At 39.5% G+C, this 18,220-nt stretch overlaps 1 protein-coding gene across 2 annotated transcripts; it reads right to left on the reverse strand.

Moving 5' to 3' along the window:
- Positions 1–3,562: 3,562 nt before the first annotated feature.
- Positions 3,563–16,841, reverse strand: MTA2 (metastasis associated 1 family member 2). 2 transcript variants are annotated; one of them, XM_075188565.1, is made up of 18 exons: positions 16,698–16,841; positions 12,216–12,283; positions 11,989–12,082; positions 11,131–11,248; positions 10,834–10,897; positions 10,563–10,680; positions 9,720–9,822; positions 9,404–9,503; positions 9,063–9,251; positions 8,892–8,966; positions 8,749–8,807; positions 8,569–8,666; positions 8,301–8,434; positions 5,503–5,731; positions 5,331–5,420; positions 5,133–5,251; positions 4,393–4,544; positions 3,563–4,149 (listed from the first exon to the last, which is right to left on the reverse strand). In XM_075188565.1, the coding sequence occupies exons 1-18, from the start codon at positions 16,723–16,725 to the stop codon at positions 3,981–3,983; spliced, it is 2,007 nt and encodes a 668-aa protein (XP_075044666.1). In that variant the 5' UTR covers positions 16,726–16,841; the 3' UTR covers positions 3,563–3,980. The 2 variants fall into 2 exon arrangements, with proteins under 2 accessions (XP_075044666.1, XP_075044667.1); XM_075188566.1 differs by lacking the exon at positions 4,393–4,544.
- Between the last annotated feature and the right edge of the window lie 1,379 nt (positions 16,842–18,220).

Here is an 18,220-nt window from a genome sequence, read left to right on the forward strand (position 1 = left end):
TTCCGATGTGGGCGTAGACGTTCATGAATATTCATTAGGCTCTGGTGACGCCATGCATATTAATGAGATGAAAAGACAAAGGACCTGGGAGGTGAGTGTACAATGTATGTGAGCAGGCAGCCAGGAGACCAGGGTACTAGTGCATGTCAGGCAGAGGACACACTACACAGTATAGCCAGGGGAACAAATATCACTGAAAAGAAAGCTATGTGTATAGACAGTAAAATGTCATATATGAATAATTCAACTACTTAGTGTAGGTAGTAAAATATTTATATCTTTATTAAAAATGCATGTGTGTGCTGCTGCATAATTCATCTTTTCCAAGTTTTGAAAGTGTGTCCTTTTAAGTTTATCCTTTCTTTGTGAATTGATAAACTGCATTGTATAATTTGTGTATTTCAGCTCACCAGTCTTACTTATTAGCATCTGTGCTTATTCTGTATGATGCATATTTTTTTAAACTGATTATTAAAATGAAAAATGACCTGAATTCTCATCATTTGCAGTTGGCAATATCATGTCAAGTTGGCAGTCTTTGCCACCCTAGAGGGCACTGTGGTAGATATACATTAACACCATTTCAGTGTAATGTGTAAATGTAGGTGTACTGCTTGTAACCATTCTGATGCTCCCTGTTCAGAGTCCAGTTTTTACCAAGTCAATGTACCAAACACTGCTTCCCTATCTTCAGAAAGTATTGTGCTACAGCTGTTTGCACATCTCAGTTTGATGCACTTTCTGTTTTACAACATCTACAATCCTCATTTCATACCTTCAAAACATATCTTCTAAAGTACCACTGGCTTAGTTTAGCAGTCAAATATATTATTGACCCCTCCAGGCAAGATTAATATGCACAGTACATTGTCACCTGCTGTTTCAATTTGTTTGCCTGTATACCTACCTAATAAGATCAAGCTTCCCTAGGCCTCTTCCTTTTGTTTCCCAATACCTGCTACTGCAATACTGCACTTTTTATCTCCCAGTTTTGTATTTTGCTCCCTCTATTGTGTTCTTGTAAAGCGCAACACACTTGCTTGGTGCTATATAAACTTATACATACAGATCAGTTTATTTGGTAACAGTTGCCATGATATAATACAAGCTGTGTTACTATTGTATAACATATCTGTGATAACTGATGCTATCCATATTGAAGGGGAGTAGTAGGCATACATCATTTGTAATACACACTTATGTCACTAGACACCTTTTTGTTTATTGTACTAAGGTTAGATGATTTTTTTTTTTTTTTTTCTTCTTCTTTCCTGTCCAATATCACAGAAAATGAGACAGTTCTTGTTACACAACCGGAACAGGGCTGCTTTTTTTTTTTAAGTTATTATTAAGATCGCCACTGAATCCCATATATGTGAATGGAGACTTGTTTTGAATAGTTTCCAATAAAATTTATAAAAAAAAAAAAAAAGAAGAAAATGCTCATCTAGATGCAGCCTTAGATACAGGCCTTTCATCAGAAATTTCTGCTCCATAGTTTTTAAATATGACATTGTTTCTTATCAGGTCCATTGGCTGTCACGCTGGAGTCCCCCTGTTGTGGCAGACATATGGCTCTTCTACTGCTTGCTCAACGTGCTCATGTCCGCCGGCGGCGACGGCCACCTCAGGAACGTATTTTCCGTGCCCGCACACAGTTCTTGAACTTACCTGAGGAAGTAGTTATGCAGCGTTATCGTCTTCACCCAGCCCTCATCCGTGATTTGTGTCACTTGCTAGAGCGCGATCTGCAGCCCTCCACAGGACGCTCACATGCCCTGCCCGTGTATGTCAAAGTGACAGCTGCCCTGGACTTCTACACATCTGGTACATTCCAGACACCAGCAGGTGACGCAGCAGGGATCAGCCAAGCTAGTATGTCCCGTTGTGTGACACAAGTCACTGAAGCCATTGTACGTAGGGCCCATAGGTTCATCAGATTTCCAAGAGGCCATATCCAGCGCAGGGCCGCTGCACGAGATTTTCTGAGAATTCATGGCTTCCCTGGAGCAGTGGGGGCAGTTGGCTGCACTCATGTGGCACTAAAGCCCCCTTCAGATCATGAAAGTCAATATCGCAATCGCTGGCGTTATCATTCAATGCACATGCAGGCTGTTTGCGACGCCAGAGGGGCACTGACACAGATAGTGTCAGAATATCCAGGCTCTATGTCAGAGGAGGATGTTTTAGGACAATCAAGCCTGGGCCACATGTTCCAGAACCAAAATAAAGATGAAGAATTCTGGCTAGTAGGTAAGCACAGTGTGTGTTTGAAACTTGTCTCCCCTAACTATACACTGTTCACATTTATCACTGATACTCTGCATAGCCCACTGTGGTTAAAAACTGCAATGTCAAGTCCTCACAGACATTTTTCTCAGCTTTTTTGTAAAGTTTAAACAAATCCTTAGTGTGCATGATTACACAGAAGAAAAAAATAAAAAAAGCAAACCCTGACAAAGATTTATCTCAAAGCCTTCCGGAAAAGGCACCTCACTTCCATCCTTTCAGTTCCCTCACTCTGCCTCTCTCATGTTCCTTGCCTCACAGGAGGGCGCTGTTACATTCAGAAGCCCTGGCTGATGACCCCAATAGAAGACCCTCAGTCTCCAGCAGATTTGCGGTACAATTCATCTCACGGAGCAGCCCTCAATGTCGTGTCCCATGTGTTCTGCTGTCTCAAATCAAGGTTTCGCTGTTTAAGCCGGCGCGGGGGATCTCTTCAATACAGTCCCCTCAAAGTCAGTCAAATCTTTGTAGCCTGCTGTGTGCTACACAATATGGCATTAAGTCGTGGCCTGGAGGTACCAGTGGAGGAAAGAGAAGAGGGAAGTGAGGGAGAGGCTGGGAAGGAGGGCAGCAAGGAAGCTCAGGAGGCAAGAAAAGAGCTACTGCAGAGGCACTTCAGTTAGAGGTGAGACACTGTCAAGAGTCTATGTTGCCCCTTATTTAGCACAGACTATAGAAGGCACTTCAAGTTACAGTGTGCAATGAAATCATTGTTAATTAATGGTGAGATTATTATTCACGGGAAATTGACTAAAATAGTAAAATTCCTGAGCCTTTTATCTAGCATTGTAGAAAAATAAAATGCTTTTGCATTAATGTGTGTGTCTGTAGTACGGTGGAGTTAACAGTCTTTCTTTTGCAGGGCAGAATGTAAAATACTGTCACTACAGACCATTGCAACCAGCTGTGAATGATGTCTTCATCTCAGCTATTCTGGATCATTAAGTAGGCGGCCACTGTTTTCACATAAGGACTTAGAACACACCAAAAATGTACCTTCTTGAACATTCAAAGATGGTAAATTTTGAGCTTCTTACCATGAGACCAAAGGACGCAACCAATAGGCACCTAAAACTGTAAAAAGCACTTAAACTGATCTATGGTCAATAAAAAATTGCCTCTCTTCCCTGTTAAGCTATATTGAGTCCCAGGTAAATCACATTTTGCTACCGTCATCTTATCCACAAAACACTGTACAATGGAAGATATTCTACATTAACCACACAATCCAATCATACTCACACGCGCTACCTGCCCCAGAAATTCAGTACACTTTTTCCTCTTTTCTTATTTTACTGGTGGACCTCAAATTGTTTCATTGTACAAAAAAAAGCATAAACTAAACAAGAACACAAAAAACAAAACAAAAAAACATTGGGAACATGAACTGGGATCAACAAAGTCTCCCAACAATTGGGTGAGTTATATGAAGAAAAATATATATTAAAAATAAAAAGGCATGGGTAGAATGTAATTGGGGAAAGCGAAAGAGCAAAAAACGTGCCCCTATCGCAGCTAGGTTGGGGTAGTTCAGGAGTTCTGGATTGGAGTATGGGAGGTCTTAATTCAGTGTCCCTCTGTCCTCAAGCATGTATACCAACTGGTAAAAGTACTGAGCAAGCAGTACTAGCTAGGAAGGTTAAAAGGAGACAAATTTCTCTCTAGATAGGAGATGGCTGTTTTTCAGTTCCTTAGTCTTCCAAAACAATGGGTTCACTTGTACTGGCAGGATGGGGTGTAGTAAGGGAGGGCAGGAGGCCAGCTGGTCGTGGGGGTAGTGGTAGCTTCAACTTCAGCGGCTGATTGGGACGTCGAGCAGCTCGGCGCATCTCCATGTGCGATAGGGATTTCCTTAAACATCTATGAATAAAGAGTGACAAAAGGCAGTCAATGAAGAACAGTAAAAATTATTTTGGCAAGTGAATAGTTTCAGTTTGATGCTAGACTTATGAATATGGAAAGGAGGGTGATGGGTAAACAATAATACTGTAACAATGGACACTATATAGAATACCTCCTTCCATTGTAATTAGCAGTAGGCTTTTACAGAGACAGGAACTCTTACAATTGGACAACAGAGTTACAGGGTGGGCTCTTAGTTACCTTGTGTCTTTAGTAGCCACAAACACTACAGGATTAGGGGCATCGGCAAGGTTGAGTTTCTGCCTCTTGACATTGGGTTGAGAGCTAGAACGGACACCAGAGAAGGAGCGGCCATTGGCGGAGAACGGAGGAACTACCCCCACTCCGGATACCTGAAAACAAGGTTTGTTTCTAAGCACTTGTGTATATGTATAAATTAAAAATAAAAAAAAAAGTTGACAATATTGTAAAACAAATAGGAACAGAAGATAAAGCACAACAGAATACAGTAAAAGTAAGTTACTGGATCAGTGCTTGAGGTGGCATGAGCAGTACAAATGTTAATGCATAAATAATTCTCAAGCACAGAGATATAATTATGGTGCATATTTATTCCTAAACCATACATTTCTCTGCTTGAGATTTATTCAGCACTCTGCATTAATACATAGGCTTTGCCAAAAGCTATTATATCCAGCAGATGATTTCAAGGAATCTAGAGGGAAGCCCCAGCTGACATCTCCAATTACAGCTGGGCATACTGAGTACACCCCAGTGTCCATTGTCATAAATCCAAAAGCTCCTGTTCATAGCCTAAAAATTAAGACTGCAAACAATGGATGCCTGTCATATGGTGTGCCTACTTTCCAATTCATTAAAAGGAACTTTCTGTAAGTGTAAACTATGGGCTTAAAGAAAAGTAGGACATAAAGACAGCACAGTAGTTCAGTCACATTTAAGCAGCAATGTGTATCACTTACTGCTTCAAAAGCTCTCTTGGTGGGTAGCACACTAAGACCTCGACTTTGAGTCAGTTGGTTACGGTTTATTGGAGTTTTTGTACCACGTGGAGTCTTGGGCTTTAGTGGTGCTTGAGCAGCTAGGAGAATAGGGTTAGAGGTGAGTCTAAAAGAAATAGCGGGAAGCAATTATACTACATATAAATTTGTTGTTCTTACCTAGCTCTTTCACAATGGCAGCCAACGGAGGACGCACAAGGGGTAGGATCTTCAGTGGAGTTTTAGCTGCTTTTGGTAGCCGAATAGAACCTGGTGGGAGATTATCAAAATAAATTATGTTGAAAGACAACAGGAAAGAAAACCAAAACACACTCTTTACCAGAGGACTCACATTCCGCCTTGATGGAGTTTGAGTTGATTGGGGCATAGGGTCGACGTGCAGCCCTTCTAGGCTGCAAGATATCTCTGCACATGCGGCGGGCAATACGGGTTAGTTTGGTCGTCTGTAGAAGAAACGTCTGCCGGTTCTTTGCCAGCAGTTTAGCACGATTTGCGCTGGTGGTATACGGGGACAAGTTTTGAGATTCTAGCCGAGGGATATGGCCACGAGAGTGTGGCTCCTGAAGCAAGAGAAGACTTGTTATTACACAACAGGACAGAGTAAGGCAGAATGCTTTCCAACGTTCATTCACATATTCTTACTTTGTCATACAACCTTAAATAAGTTTATATAGTTGAAGTTATATCTGCCTGTACTGTTTTCTATTTATATTTACCATTTACTGTACTTCAACATTTGTTAAGATTTGTTAAGATTTTATTAGGAAATTCAAGAAAAACACAAACTACCTTGGTGGAAATGATCTTCCTCACCAAGTCTTAAAATATGATCAATCTCGTGTGACAAATTAAAAAACAACAAATAAGCAGTGCCAGTCACCTCAGTTAAGTCAAATGAAAAAAATAAAAATAAATCATTAAAATTGCGATAAATATGGCAAAATTCCCACACTCCTGATTAACAATACAATCCTTTAATTATCAATCATAAAAGAAGTTTTATTAAAAATCCACTTATAAAATTACCTCAAAACAATTCAACAATTATTCTGTATATAAATACATATGATAATGGGGGTACCAAGAAAATGGAGGTCAATAAAAATGTGTCTCAACCTGTCTTTTTTTTTTTTTGTATGTATATAACATACACTGTTATCGAAGTATTACATGTAGAATATTGTATGTCAGGGTTTAAGTGGCCAGCATATCTGACTCTGGGACTTGGCGTCCCTCCGTACATCTATCCAATCCGGCTGACTGTTTGTAGGGAGGGACTGTGCACAGTCTGTGCTGGGGGGATTATTGTGTACCTCCAGCATCTGAAGGTGCCACTTCATGGCAAGTACTGTTTCTCATTCAGTACCAACTATTCTTGCATGTTAAAGGAGAAAGCACTGAATAAGACACATGGTATACCAACCAGTCCATCATATAACAAGTGGTGCATATAGAGGGGGGCGAGCTGGCCACTCAATCCCTCCCTGTGTTCTTTTAACATACAATATTCTACATATGATACTTGGATAACAGTGTATGTTATATACATACAAAACGTAAAAAAAAATATTGCATTCATATAGGATAGGTTGAGACACACAGGTCTCAATGTTTTTAGTACCCCCATTAGCATATGTAGAAGAAATATTGAATGTTGTGAGGTAATTTTATAACTGGATTTGTAATAAAATGTATTTTATGTATAATAATTAAATGATTTTATTGTTCATCATGAATGTGTGAATTCTGCCATATTTATCACAATTTTAACTTATTTTCTTTCAATTGATTTGACTGAGGTGACTGGCGTTGCTTATTGGGTTTTTTATATTTAATTGGAGGGAGCTGGCACTTTCCTTTCCCCATAAGAAGCGGACTCTCACTGTGTTGTTTTTTTGAATTTAGCACCTAGGAGAGTTGAGCTGCTTTGTTCACATGACAAATTACCTGCAACAGATTTTACTGTTGAGTAAACAGGTAAGTATTGTGCTAGTTTTAGAAGATTTCTAGGGAGGGGGCCTTTCTGACTGTGCGAGGCAGCAAGTACCAAAGAGTAGGAGCCGCAAAGCTAAAAGCTTGGGCCCCATATGAAGTAAGGGAGATGCCGAGTACTGTTCTTAGTCCATGTACACATCAAAGTGAGCGATTGGGAGTTTTATAAATCAGAAGCTGCTTCAAGTATCTAGGACCATGATTATGTATGGCTTTGAATGCTAATAAACCACTATTGAAACAGATTTGCCATTTGATCACAAGGAAGTGTTACCACTGCAACATAATCGCAGAACCTTTGGCAGTAAAGACAATTCAGGTTTGTGAGAACACCACGCCAAGGAGAAAATAATAAATGATCCTGGCAAAATAATAAATGATCCTGGCAAAAGTAATTGTACTCAAAGTCTGGAACAGATTATAATGCCATTTTCAAGTCCATTACACTACAGTGAGAAAAATTTAAAAGACTGTACAGGTATAGCTTCATGGAAGTGTAGTCAGGAAACAACCTCCCCCCCAAAAAATAAAAAAAAATACAGCTTACATATGCAAAATTGTTTCTATGTACTCTGGGCAGATGGAACAAAAGTGGAGCTATTTGATCTTAACGTACAACACCTTGTGTGGCAAAATCCAAACCCAGTCCACCACCACAAGAAAAAAAGTCATCAAACATGGGTGAACTACAAAGGCAGAAGTGGGACAAAAGTTTCTCAAATACAATGTTAGAGACGGACATCGTGAAAAAAAGAAAAAATGGAGTGTACTTTTTTTTTCATATACATGGCTCATGTTTAATCGGATTTTTTATGAACAAATAAAGTCTGTTATGTGATATTTGTCATGTAAGCTTAGCTATGTCAAGTTTTAGTACTTGGTGAGGACTAGATGATTGTTTATTATGTTCTGATACGCAAGCACAAAAGTTTGAAAGAGGTTGTGCTTTTTTCACATGCCTATACATAGATATTTATTATACACAAATACAAAAACCCATAAAGCACTTGCTTTGCAAATGGCAACCTAGTCCTCTAGAATCCTTTGTTAGATACACTCCTTAGCAGAATGTTTCTAATAGGTTAAGAAATTCTCTCATCATATTTGTATGTGTTCCACACACACACGTACACCTACATTTCTTGCTGCACCTTCAAGCTGCGTTGGGGTTTTAAGCCCTCCATACTTCTTCCAATAGATCCAGCAAGATGCACACAAGCGACACTGCATGTTGGGAGGACCCCATGCATACCACTGAGCGGACACTGTGGCTGAAAGAGAAAAGATATGAGTGAGGATATGTGGGTAACAAAAAAACTAAGGAAGGAAAAAAGACAAAGAGAAACACAAAGAACAAGTGCATATGGAAAAGTACAAATTGCAATTTGTGTCAAGATTCACTTACTATGGCAGCTTTCACAGGTTAGACCCTTCTGGAATCCAGCTCCATTAAGTCCAGGTTTGGATCCAACAGATATAATCTGATTGGGGTTGGGTTTGGTGCTAAGGTAGAAAACATGAGTTATACAGACATATACACCAAGACACACATTACAGTAGATGTACAAAGAAGTAAACTGCTCACTAAGTCGGGATGTAGACTTGTTTCAGTTTGCTATCCGCCTCTGCTGCCTTAAGACGTTTCTGCAGAAAAAAAATAGATGGGACTGTCAAGGCATACTTTACACTACTACATAAATGACTCCTCCAAATTCACACAATCCTTACCTGCTGGATATATCTGTCTGTAGTTTTCCACATATAATAGAACTGAACAATACTAGCCAGAGACTTCCAAGGAAGCTGATGAGGGAAAAAATAGTAAGTGATAAATATTTAAGACACAGGTGATAAAACCATTGCTGGTGTAGCACAAATTAATACATCTATTTGGCTTACAAAGTCTTGTCGGATGTCATTGAAATCTTTTCCATATTTTTCCAATGCCTCTTCAAATAACATGGCCTCTGACGCAGACCACTCTTCCATCTCGTCTCTGCACAGAACTGGACCTCCCTGAGGGACAAGCGTGGACATTGCACGTGCAAGATCATAACCATTCCTCTGTAGTGTATCCATGGCGTGGAACTAGAAAGAGAAACAGCAGACTTACCATGACCTTTGTGTGAGGACGAGGGTGTAGTGCTAAAGAGACTAACACAAATCTCATGATAACTGCTTTAAGGACTCAATGCCACAACAAATGCTTCTTGATGAAAACAGAGGAACTTGATTCTAACCAGTGTGATGTCACGGGACGCAGCCGCTGCACTCATATGTAAACTTGGTTGTCTGATTGAGCTGCTGCAGTCTAGTGCTCTTGCAAATGTGCCAACCGCTCTAAAGAGAGAGAATGACCACAAGGAAATACAATTAAAAAAAATTAAAATAAATAAAAAATACAGCATTGCTAAGATCAGTCAGACAATTCATAAAGATCTCTCTGCCAATAAAAGTGACAGCAAGAGTTATTTTTCATAAACAGCCGAGACAGGACTGTAAAGCCAAGAAGCTGATCGGCCCATCTCATGTTCAAAGACAGCTTGGAGGAGTTACCTGGCAACCACAAGAAATTGGTCAATTTGTCTGTCTGTCAGTGGGTTCTCTGGATCCCAAACTTTCATCTCCATTTTCTGCTGATTTCTATTGTCGGATTCACCTAAAGGAAAAAAATGTAGTTCAAACAACAGAAAAGTAGTCCTGTAAGGAGCAGAAGCTGGCATAACGAAGGAACATATATCAGACAAAAAATAAATAAATAGGCAAGTATGGGGTGAAAAATCAAAAAACCACCATATAGTAACCAATGTTCAATTTTTCATTTATATTGTCCTTCAGAGAGCAGCACAACACCTTCTGATGTACTTTTTGTTTTGTTTTTAAGAAGGGATGCCATGGGGTTGATTAAATTCGGTCATGTTATTCTAAGAATAATACTGCATGTGCACTATTGCTGTTACCGCAGTAATTTTAACGCTGATTCTTGCTTGCAGCCCTCAGGGCCGCGAGCAAAAATCTAGGGTTAAAATTACCGTATTAACTGCAATACAACTAGTGTTGCGATATTCATACACTACAAAGTGACCATATTGAATCAGCTGCTATATATTAAAAAAAAACAAAGAACATTGGACTATTAAGGGGGCGGGGGACTGGTTAGATTATGCAAATACTGATATATATACACACACACACATTAATAAACAATAGTGTGTGTGCGCGGTAGGGAATATAGATTGTAATGTTCATTGGGACGGACTGATGTGAATGATTAAATATTCTCTATGTAAAGTGCTGCATAATATTTATGAGCTACATAATTTAATAAATAATGGAAGCAAATCTGGATTAAAGGAGCACTCGTGCAAGGTGCTATGAACTTATCCTCTCATTACTCACCCTCTGCCAGCTGGTCAGGAATTTCTGCTTGATACTTGGAACCGACCCGGATCTCCCCTTGATCAGCCAGCAGAGTCTTCTGGACGGGGTCGAACACCAGTGAGTAGAAGAAGCAATCCTAAAACCACAAGCAAGATCACATAAGGAAGCAAATACCTAAAAAACTGAACAACAACCAGAAGAAAAGTAATAATTGACCAAAAGGGAAACAAGAGAGAAAGGGACAGTATGCATAAACAGACACACTGAGTGGGTAGAGAATAGGGGATACCTCTTTCTCCAAGTACTGGCTTAGAATGTCAGTCTCATTTAGTAGAGTTACGCTGCATTTCCCCCTGCACAATACACAAGCAATGTATATCAGCTACATGGATCTCATAAAGGAATCTGCAGTTTTAATTAGTCAGCTCCATAAACACAGTTTTAATATAGAAAAAAATAATTATTTCAACAGGTCAGCACATGGTCTCATCTAACCCATTTATCTTTTAAAATCATTCTATAAAATCATTTCATGCATGCAGTCATATGAAAACAGCAAATAGATGTACAATTATTGTGACTATACCTTATGTGTGTAGCAGGAAGGGATTCAAATTGCCGGGACAGGAAAAGTTCCCGGTGTTTCAGTTGGTGTCTCTGTGGTTCACCCACCGATGGCTGCTTTGACTCATCCTCAAACTCCCCTGTACCAAAGCAGGCATGAATTAGTGTCAGCAATAAACAGCAATTTCAGTAATTGATACTTTACACATTCTAAATACATAGCATCTCACAACACAGAAACCTAGTGACCACCAGCCCAAATGTTTTTACGCTGTCTCAAAAATAGACCATCAAGAAAAAACTTTTTGTCCAGCTATTATATTTCACTTTTATACATTCGCTTCACCCATTAGCAAAGCAGAACAGAAAAATAAAGATGTTCTGGAACATACAAATTACAAAAGAACACTAAGAAATAAAAACATAGTCTATGTGTAGAGGAAAGGAAGGATGGAATATTCACCTTGACGACATCCAAAATAATCAGATAACAAGTATACATGATTAGTTTGTTAAATGACATAAGGCAACAAAAACTATCCATCACCAAACATGTCAATATCAATATTTAAAATAACTGCAGCATTTTCCTTTAGCATTCTAGGTGGCATATTCAATTGTTGGCGTCATAGCCAAAATTAATGCGCAGCGCGCACTATTACCATCATTACGGTAATAGTGCGCGTAAATACTGGTATAACGGTACTTTTCTCGCTGGATTTCAGCAAGACGGCTCAGGGAACCGCGAGCTGAAATCCGGCTTACTATTACCGTAATACCGGTAATAGTTTTTCTGCGGCGGAAACCACCGAGAATTGAATATGCCCTAGGAAACACAATGCAAGTAAAACCAGTTATTAACTTTGCCAGATGTACTTACGTGCATTGCTATCTGCTAAACTGTTCAGGCTGCTGGAGATGTCTCTGCGACGGAACAGACAGACGACCTTCGCTTCCACATTTCCATTTGCAGTCTGCAAAAGGAGGTGGGGGCTACATTTTAATGACATATTCCTGAAACCTCACCTTCTGGATCACATCTCTAAATATACACACACGTATACAATGCATGTATTGATAGAGTATCTTTGAAAACATTTATGTTACCTTGTTAAGTTCCTCTATTCTGCGGATCAGGTATGGGTTACTAGAGGAATTTTCAAAGTATACATAATCTAAAGAGAAAAATAATTTAAGTATCACATATGGCTACACAGAATAATATTACAACAACCAGTAATGTAGTTTTCCATACTACCCTACAATTAATTGCCTTACCAAGTGGTGAAATTAATCAGCGAGTAAATAAAAAAAAAAAAACATAAAATTTAACGTACAATTACAAAATAATGAAACAAAACAATTGTGCTTTGAGGGTACCAGCTCTTCTTCTCCTCTGGTTTCATGAATAATAGATAATGTAATTCCTGATTCCCAACCAGCGTGCAATTACACACTTGTCACCCATAAAATATATAGCTTTATTGCTCAAGAAAATAAAGCTAAAGATATGCAGGCAGGATCACATTAGAAGTGTATGGTAAATTTGTTTTTACAAACATGCTCCCATTTATTTATGACCCTGTTTTTATTTACTACAGTGGGACTAAAGATGTCTATAGGACCAATGAGATGTCATCTGACAGCACTAATGGGGTCCCAAGTGATCAGGTCACAAATCTTTCAGATTTAGCCTACATATACATGCAAGTGTGTATGGACACCATTAGAATAGATACACCGGATACAAATAATTTCAACCACAAGTATCATACATAATTTTAGAAACTTAGAATTCCATGACATCTTTCGTGGCATTTACCATTTTCTCTCTTAGCTGCCTAATAACTCATACAATCTAGGGCTGATTGTTTACATTTCTAAAGTTGTAATCTTAACATAATTTATTTCTCTATATCTCTGCAGGTATTTTTTTAATCCTAAATAACTGATTTAAACTGCCTATACACACAGCCAGTCCACTCATTTTAGACTAAACTGGTTACAAATCACTTCATACGTGGGCCTAAAACTAGCATCAATCAAGATCGATGTCTGAATGGAGTTTAATGTCAATTGGGGATGTTGGAATATTTGCTCAATGACTAGCAGAGCCCTATAGGATGTGTGTAGCTGAATTGAGCTCAGTGGGGGTGCTGACTGTACATGTATGGGCAGCTTTAAATGAATAAACTGCAATGTTGTTTAAAGTAGTGTTTATTCCCAATTCATTAACCTATGTAAGTCACAAACATTATGGCAATTCCCTATAGCGAACGTAAAACTGATATAAGTTAGTATACAGCGTGCAGCCACAAAATTAAAACCATCTGCCTAATATTGTGTTGGTCTTCTTCATGCCACAAAAATAGCTCTGACCCGTCAAGACAAGGACTCCATAAGACCTCTGATGGTGTTCTGTGATATCTGGCACAAGACATTAGGAGCAGATCCTTTAAATCCTGTAAATTGTGAGGTGGAGCCTTCATAGCTCAGACTTGTTTATCCAACACATCCCACAGACGCTTGATTGAATTGAGATCTGGAGAATTGGGAGGCCAAGTCAATACATTGCAATTTTTGCAGTGTGGCAGGGCGTGTTACACTGCTGAAAGATGTCACTGCCATCAGGGAATACCATTGCCTTGAAGGGGTGTACTTGGTCTGCAGTAAGGTTTAGGTAGGTGGTACGTGTCAAAGTAATATCCACATGAATTACAGAACCCAAGGCTTCCCAGCAGAACATTTCCCAGAGCATTACTCTGCCTCCACCAGTGCTATCTCTTCACCGGGTAAACGACTGTCCGAATGATGTAAGAAAATATGATAAATCAGACCAGGCCACCTTCTTCCATTGTTCCATGGTCCAATTCTGGTGCTCGCGTGCCCATTGTATGCGTTTTCGTCGGTGGACAAGGGTCAGCATTGGCACTGACCGGTCTGGACCTACACAGCAAGCTGTGATGCACTGAGTGTTCTGACACCTCTCTATCATAACTAAAATTAACTTTTTCAGCAATTTATGCTACAGTAGCTCTTCTGTGGGATTGGATCAGATGGGCTAGCCTTCACTACCCACACGCATCAATGAGCCTTGGGTGCCCATGACCCTGTCTCTGGATCACCGGTTGTCCTTCTTTGGACCACTTTCAATGGGTACTAACCAGTGTATACTGGGTGCACCACACAAGACCTGTCATTTGGGAGATGTTACTTATCACTTCATTTGTTGGTGGTTTAATATTGTGGCTGATTGCTATAAATTAATCAATTTCTTTTAAACATGAATATTGAACTCCTTCAGGGCAATGTTTACTAACTGCAACTTAAGTTACTTAAAGAAAGTAACTTAAAAAAAGTAAAGTCTTTCTGGAAACAAGTTAAGAGCAAAAAAAGGTAAAAGCAAAGATGAAAAATTAAATTGGAGGCTGTGTATTGTCTTATATTTCTCCTTCTCTTTTTTTTTTTTAAAGGGCAATAACATCACATTTCCTTGGCACAAATGAATAGTGAGGCCTTCTCCTCAGCATCACAAGGATATCATTGCTTAACCTGCTATTTTGGCTGAGAGTGTATTTCACATTAGTACTCAAGATTCATTGCACAGGTAATAACACACAAACATGAGCAGTTTCATTAAAAAAGACTTGAGCAAATGCTTTCTGAATACTGATGTCATGTCTCCATATAAGAGAAAAAGTGTAGCCCACAATTGTACTGCTCAGCAACCCTGCAATTAGACTTTATTATCTACCTCAGCCCATGTGAAGAATCTGTCCCTATTTGTTGCTAATCCTCATGCTGTCTGCACCAGCCTATATACTTGTATCAGGCTGTCACTTTTGCATCCTGCCTGCAACACCTCATTTCCCAGATGCACTGGTACACTTATGACAGGCTGTCAATTCAGACTGCCATGTCTCAGCATGCTGATCAGTATCCTTGCAATCAGCAAAAGCCCTATCTTCCAGCGGATAGAAAACCGTCCTCCATGGAAGAATGGCTGACAGCGGTTTTGTCTGCCTGTGCCGTATAGCGCAGTAAAGAAAAAAATGATTAGCATTGAGAGCTATTTTGATGTAGACAATTAAAACAAACTGCCAGCAAAAAATGGTAACTGGCAATCTGCATTTCCTACGGTCAGGTATGACATGGTTGGGCAGGAAGTTGCAACTTGACAATGTAAATGAGGTAGACGAGGAAAGGAATTTGTAAAACGAAAATAAAACCCATCACCATGAATGTAAAAAAGGATGGAAAGACTAAAGGAAATAATTAGCCTATGGGAGAGAGAGGTTAACAAGAATTAAGCATTCGCCAACATTATTTTTTGCATAGCAAGGCTGTAAAACATAAAACAGTGGCTAAGTCTTTTCTATAGCCCAGTTTCCCAAAAACTAAATCTTCATTGAATGATTATTTCACTTTCTTACAGGATCTAGCTAGCACTATTTTTATATCATTGTTATATATATCATCATTTCACCCATATAGCTCGACTTTCCTGTGTTTGTATACAATAAGCTACAATTCTTATATTAGTCTGCTCCAGTAAACCTTTTTAAATGACTGTTAAGAGCCTCTCACAACAATGCTGTGCCACTTCAAAAATGAAAACTGTAAGCAGGCATTTTGATTTAGACTAGTTTAAGCAATTACACTAATTCAGTGAATTGTTCGGGACAAACTTTCTAAATATATGACGGCATAAAGTGAGCAAGATAAACAGGAGCTTTCCTGTCAACCAAAGAAATGCAAGACCTTGTGGTTCTATCCAGCAACACCTAGTACAAAAACATTACATTAACACAGATTAATGACCACACAGCATCTAGGAGGTGAATAAATTTATAAGTGTGGTAGTCTTGGGATCAGGAAATCATATATACACTCCACATCCCCCTGCCACAACCACTAGACATGCCTATGCATGGTAGTTTTAAGTGGCTTGGGGGTGGGGGACATTTACGCAAACACCCCCATTCATTCTAAAAAGCCAGCCAAAATGAAGATAATTATACACATTTAAAATTATGATTTTTATTTTACGATCACTTTTCTTTATAGGAACAGCTGCATGTTCATGTGTATTTCTTTGCACGATGTTGTGATTGCCACACAATTACAAAAATCTACTACATTACTCCACTTTCAAACTAGAACAACCCTATCATGGAAAACAGAACGTAGCAATAAAAGGTTCATTTTATACACAAACGACTCCCCATTTATTTTTCCAAACTACAGCTACTCTGTGGTATGTGCAGGTGTGCTGTAAGCATCAGTTACACAGTACTCCCTCATAGATCCCCTGCAGATACAGGAAACACAGGGGATATAGATGTCACTAACACTGCAGCACACCCACCAGTCTGTCCGAAAACGCATTAATACTTTTAGCCATGTTTGTAAAGTACAAGTTTGGTACAGTACATAGAATAGCTGCGGGTCCCCATCACGTACAGAGTATATGGCAGTTACAGGGGGCGCAGTGGACAGAGCCCTTCCCCACTGCATACGATACATTGTATACATGCGCTATATATAAACTGATCTCATATCTCAGAACATCATACAGCCCGTACTCACCGCCCACCCGGTACATATTCGCCGCCATCTTGCTCTCTCCCGCGCACAATAACTCGGGGCGCCGAGTGTGTTTCCGGTGCCCGTTGTGGGGAAGAAGAAAGGGGGATACTTCCGGTAAGAAGAAGAGAGGGAAGGACTTCCGGACAGAAAAAAAAAAGTAAGATGGTTTAAAGAATTACTTCCGGGGAGAAAGGTCACCAGCTCCGAAAATACCCGAAGGTGTGACCGGCTGTTACAGGACATAAGAACACATGGGAATCTCCGAACATTGCCGAAGTCAACATTGCAGCCAATCAATCTGAAAGATTGAAACCACGTGGCAATGTGATAACCAATCACAACTTTAGTTAGTGAGAAAACGAGATTGGGCATCTAGAGTGAGGGGTGTGACAGGTTATATTGGAGGCAGGGAATATGTGGGACCCAAACTACAAGGCCCAGTAGGAGGGTGGGTGGGCATCTCTAGTCTAACAACAGGGGGCCTGATTCATTAAGGATCTTAAATGAAGAGGATTCTTATTTCAGTCTCCTGGACAAAACCATGTTAGATGCAAGGGGTGCAAATGAGTGTTCTGTTTTGCACATAAGTTAAATACTGACTGTTTTTTCATGTAACACACACATATCAACTTTAAGTTTCAGTGTACAAATAAGCTATCAAGTACTTGTGTGCTACATGAAAATACAGTCAGTAATTAACTTATGTGCAAAACAGAACACTCATTTGCACCCCTTGCATTGTAACATGGTTTTCTCCAGGAGACTGAGATAAGAATCCTCTTCATTTAAGATCCTTAATGAATGGGGCCCAGGGTCTGTAAAGGCAGGGTAGTATGTTACTTATTCAGCAGGTGGGTCCAGTTACATCTGCCATACTCTTCATTGTTACTCTTTCTTTCTTCTGTGCCTCTTAGGTCTATTTCTCATGTTTCTTCTGTCACACAGGATGTTCCCGTATACTGTTCATCATCATTTACTTGTGTGGTGCAGCACCAGTCAGTATAAGGCTGGGTACACGCTACAGTGTTTTCAGCCGATAATCGGGCGATCACTGGTTGGCCTGATATCACAGAAATGTGTAGCCTGGAACCAAAGTTCCCTCTAATTTTTTTGGAGGCTGTGTGGAAAAAAGGATAACGTGTGCGGAAAAAAATAAAGCAAAAATTGAGCGGAACTTGCAGAAGTAACAATAATTTTTTTAATTAGGCATGTAGCAGACTTACTGTATTTGATAAAATACGTATTTGTTGTGTGAAATAACTATTAAACAACACAATCATAAATGTCAATTATGTCATTACAGTATATTAAAATATACTTTTGCTTAACATAAATCAATAGTTTATATCAAGCTGATCCTATACCTCGTCAGTCGACGGTCAATGTTATTTTACTCTTTTTTTTGGCGTTTTTTCGCGTCTATAGCCCGAGTCTGGTTAGCCATACAGCATCTAAGACATCAGTGGCGATTCTGGACGGTCAACCCAGACCATGCACAATGGTCTACTATTCAACATTCGACC

Source organism: Mixophyes fleayi, chromosome 10, assembly GCF_038048845.1.
Source record: "Mixophyes fleayi isolate aMixFle1 chromosome 10, aMixFle1.hap1, whole genome shotgun sequence".
Taxonomy (NCBI): Eukaryota; Metazoa; Chordata; class Amphibia; order Anura; family Limnodynastidae; genus Mixophyes; species Mixophyes fleayi.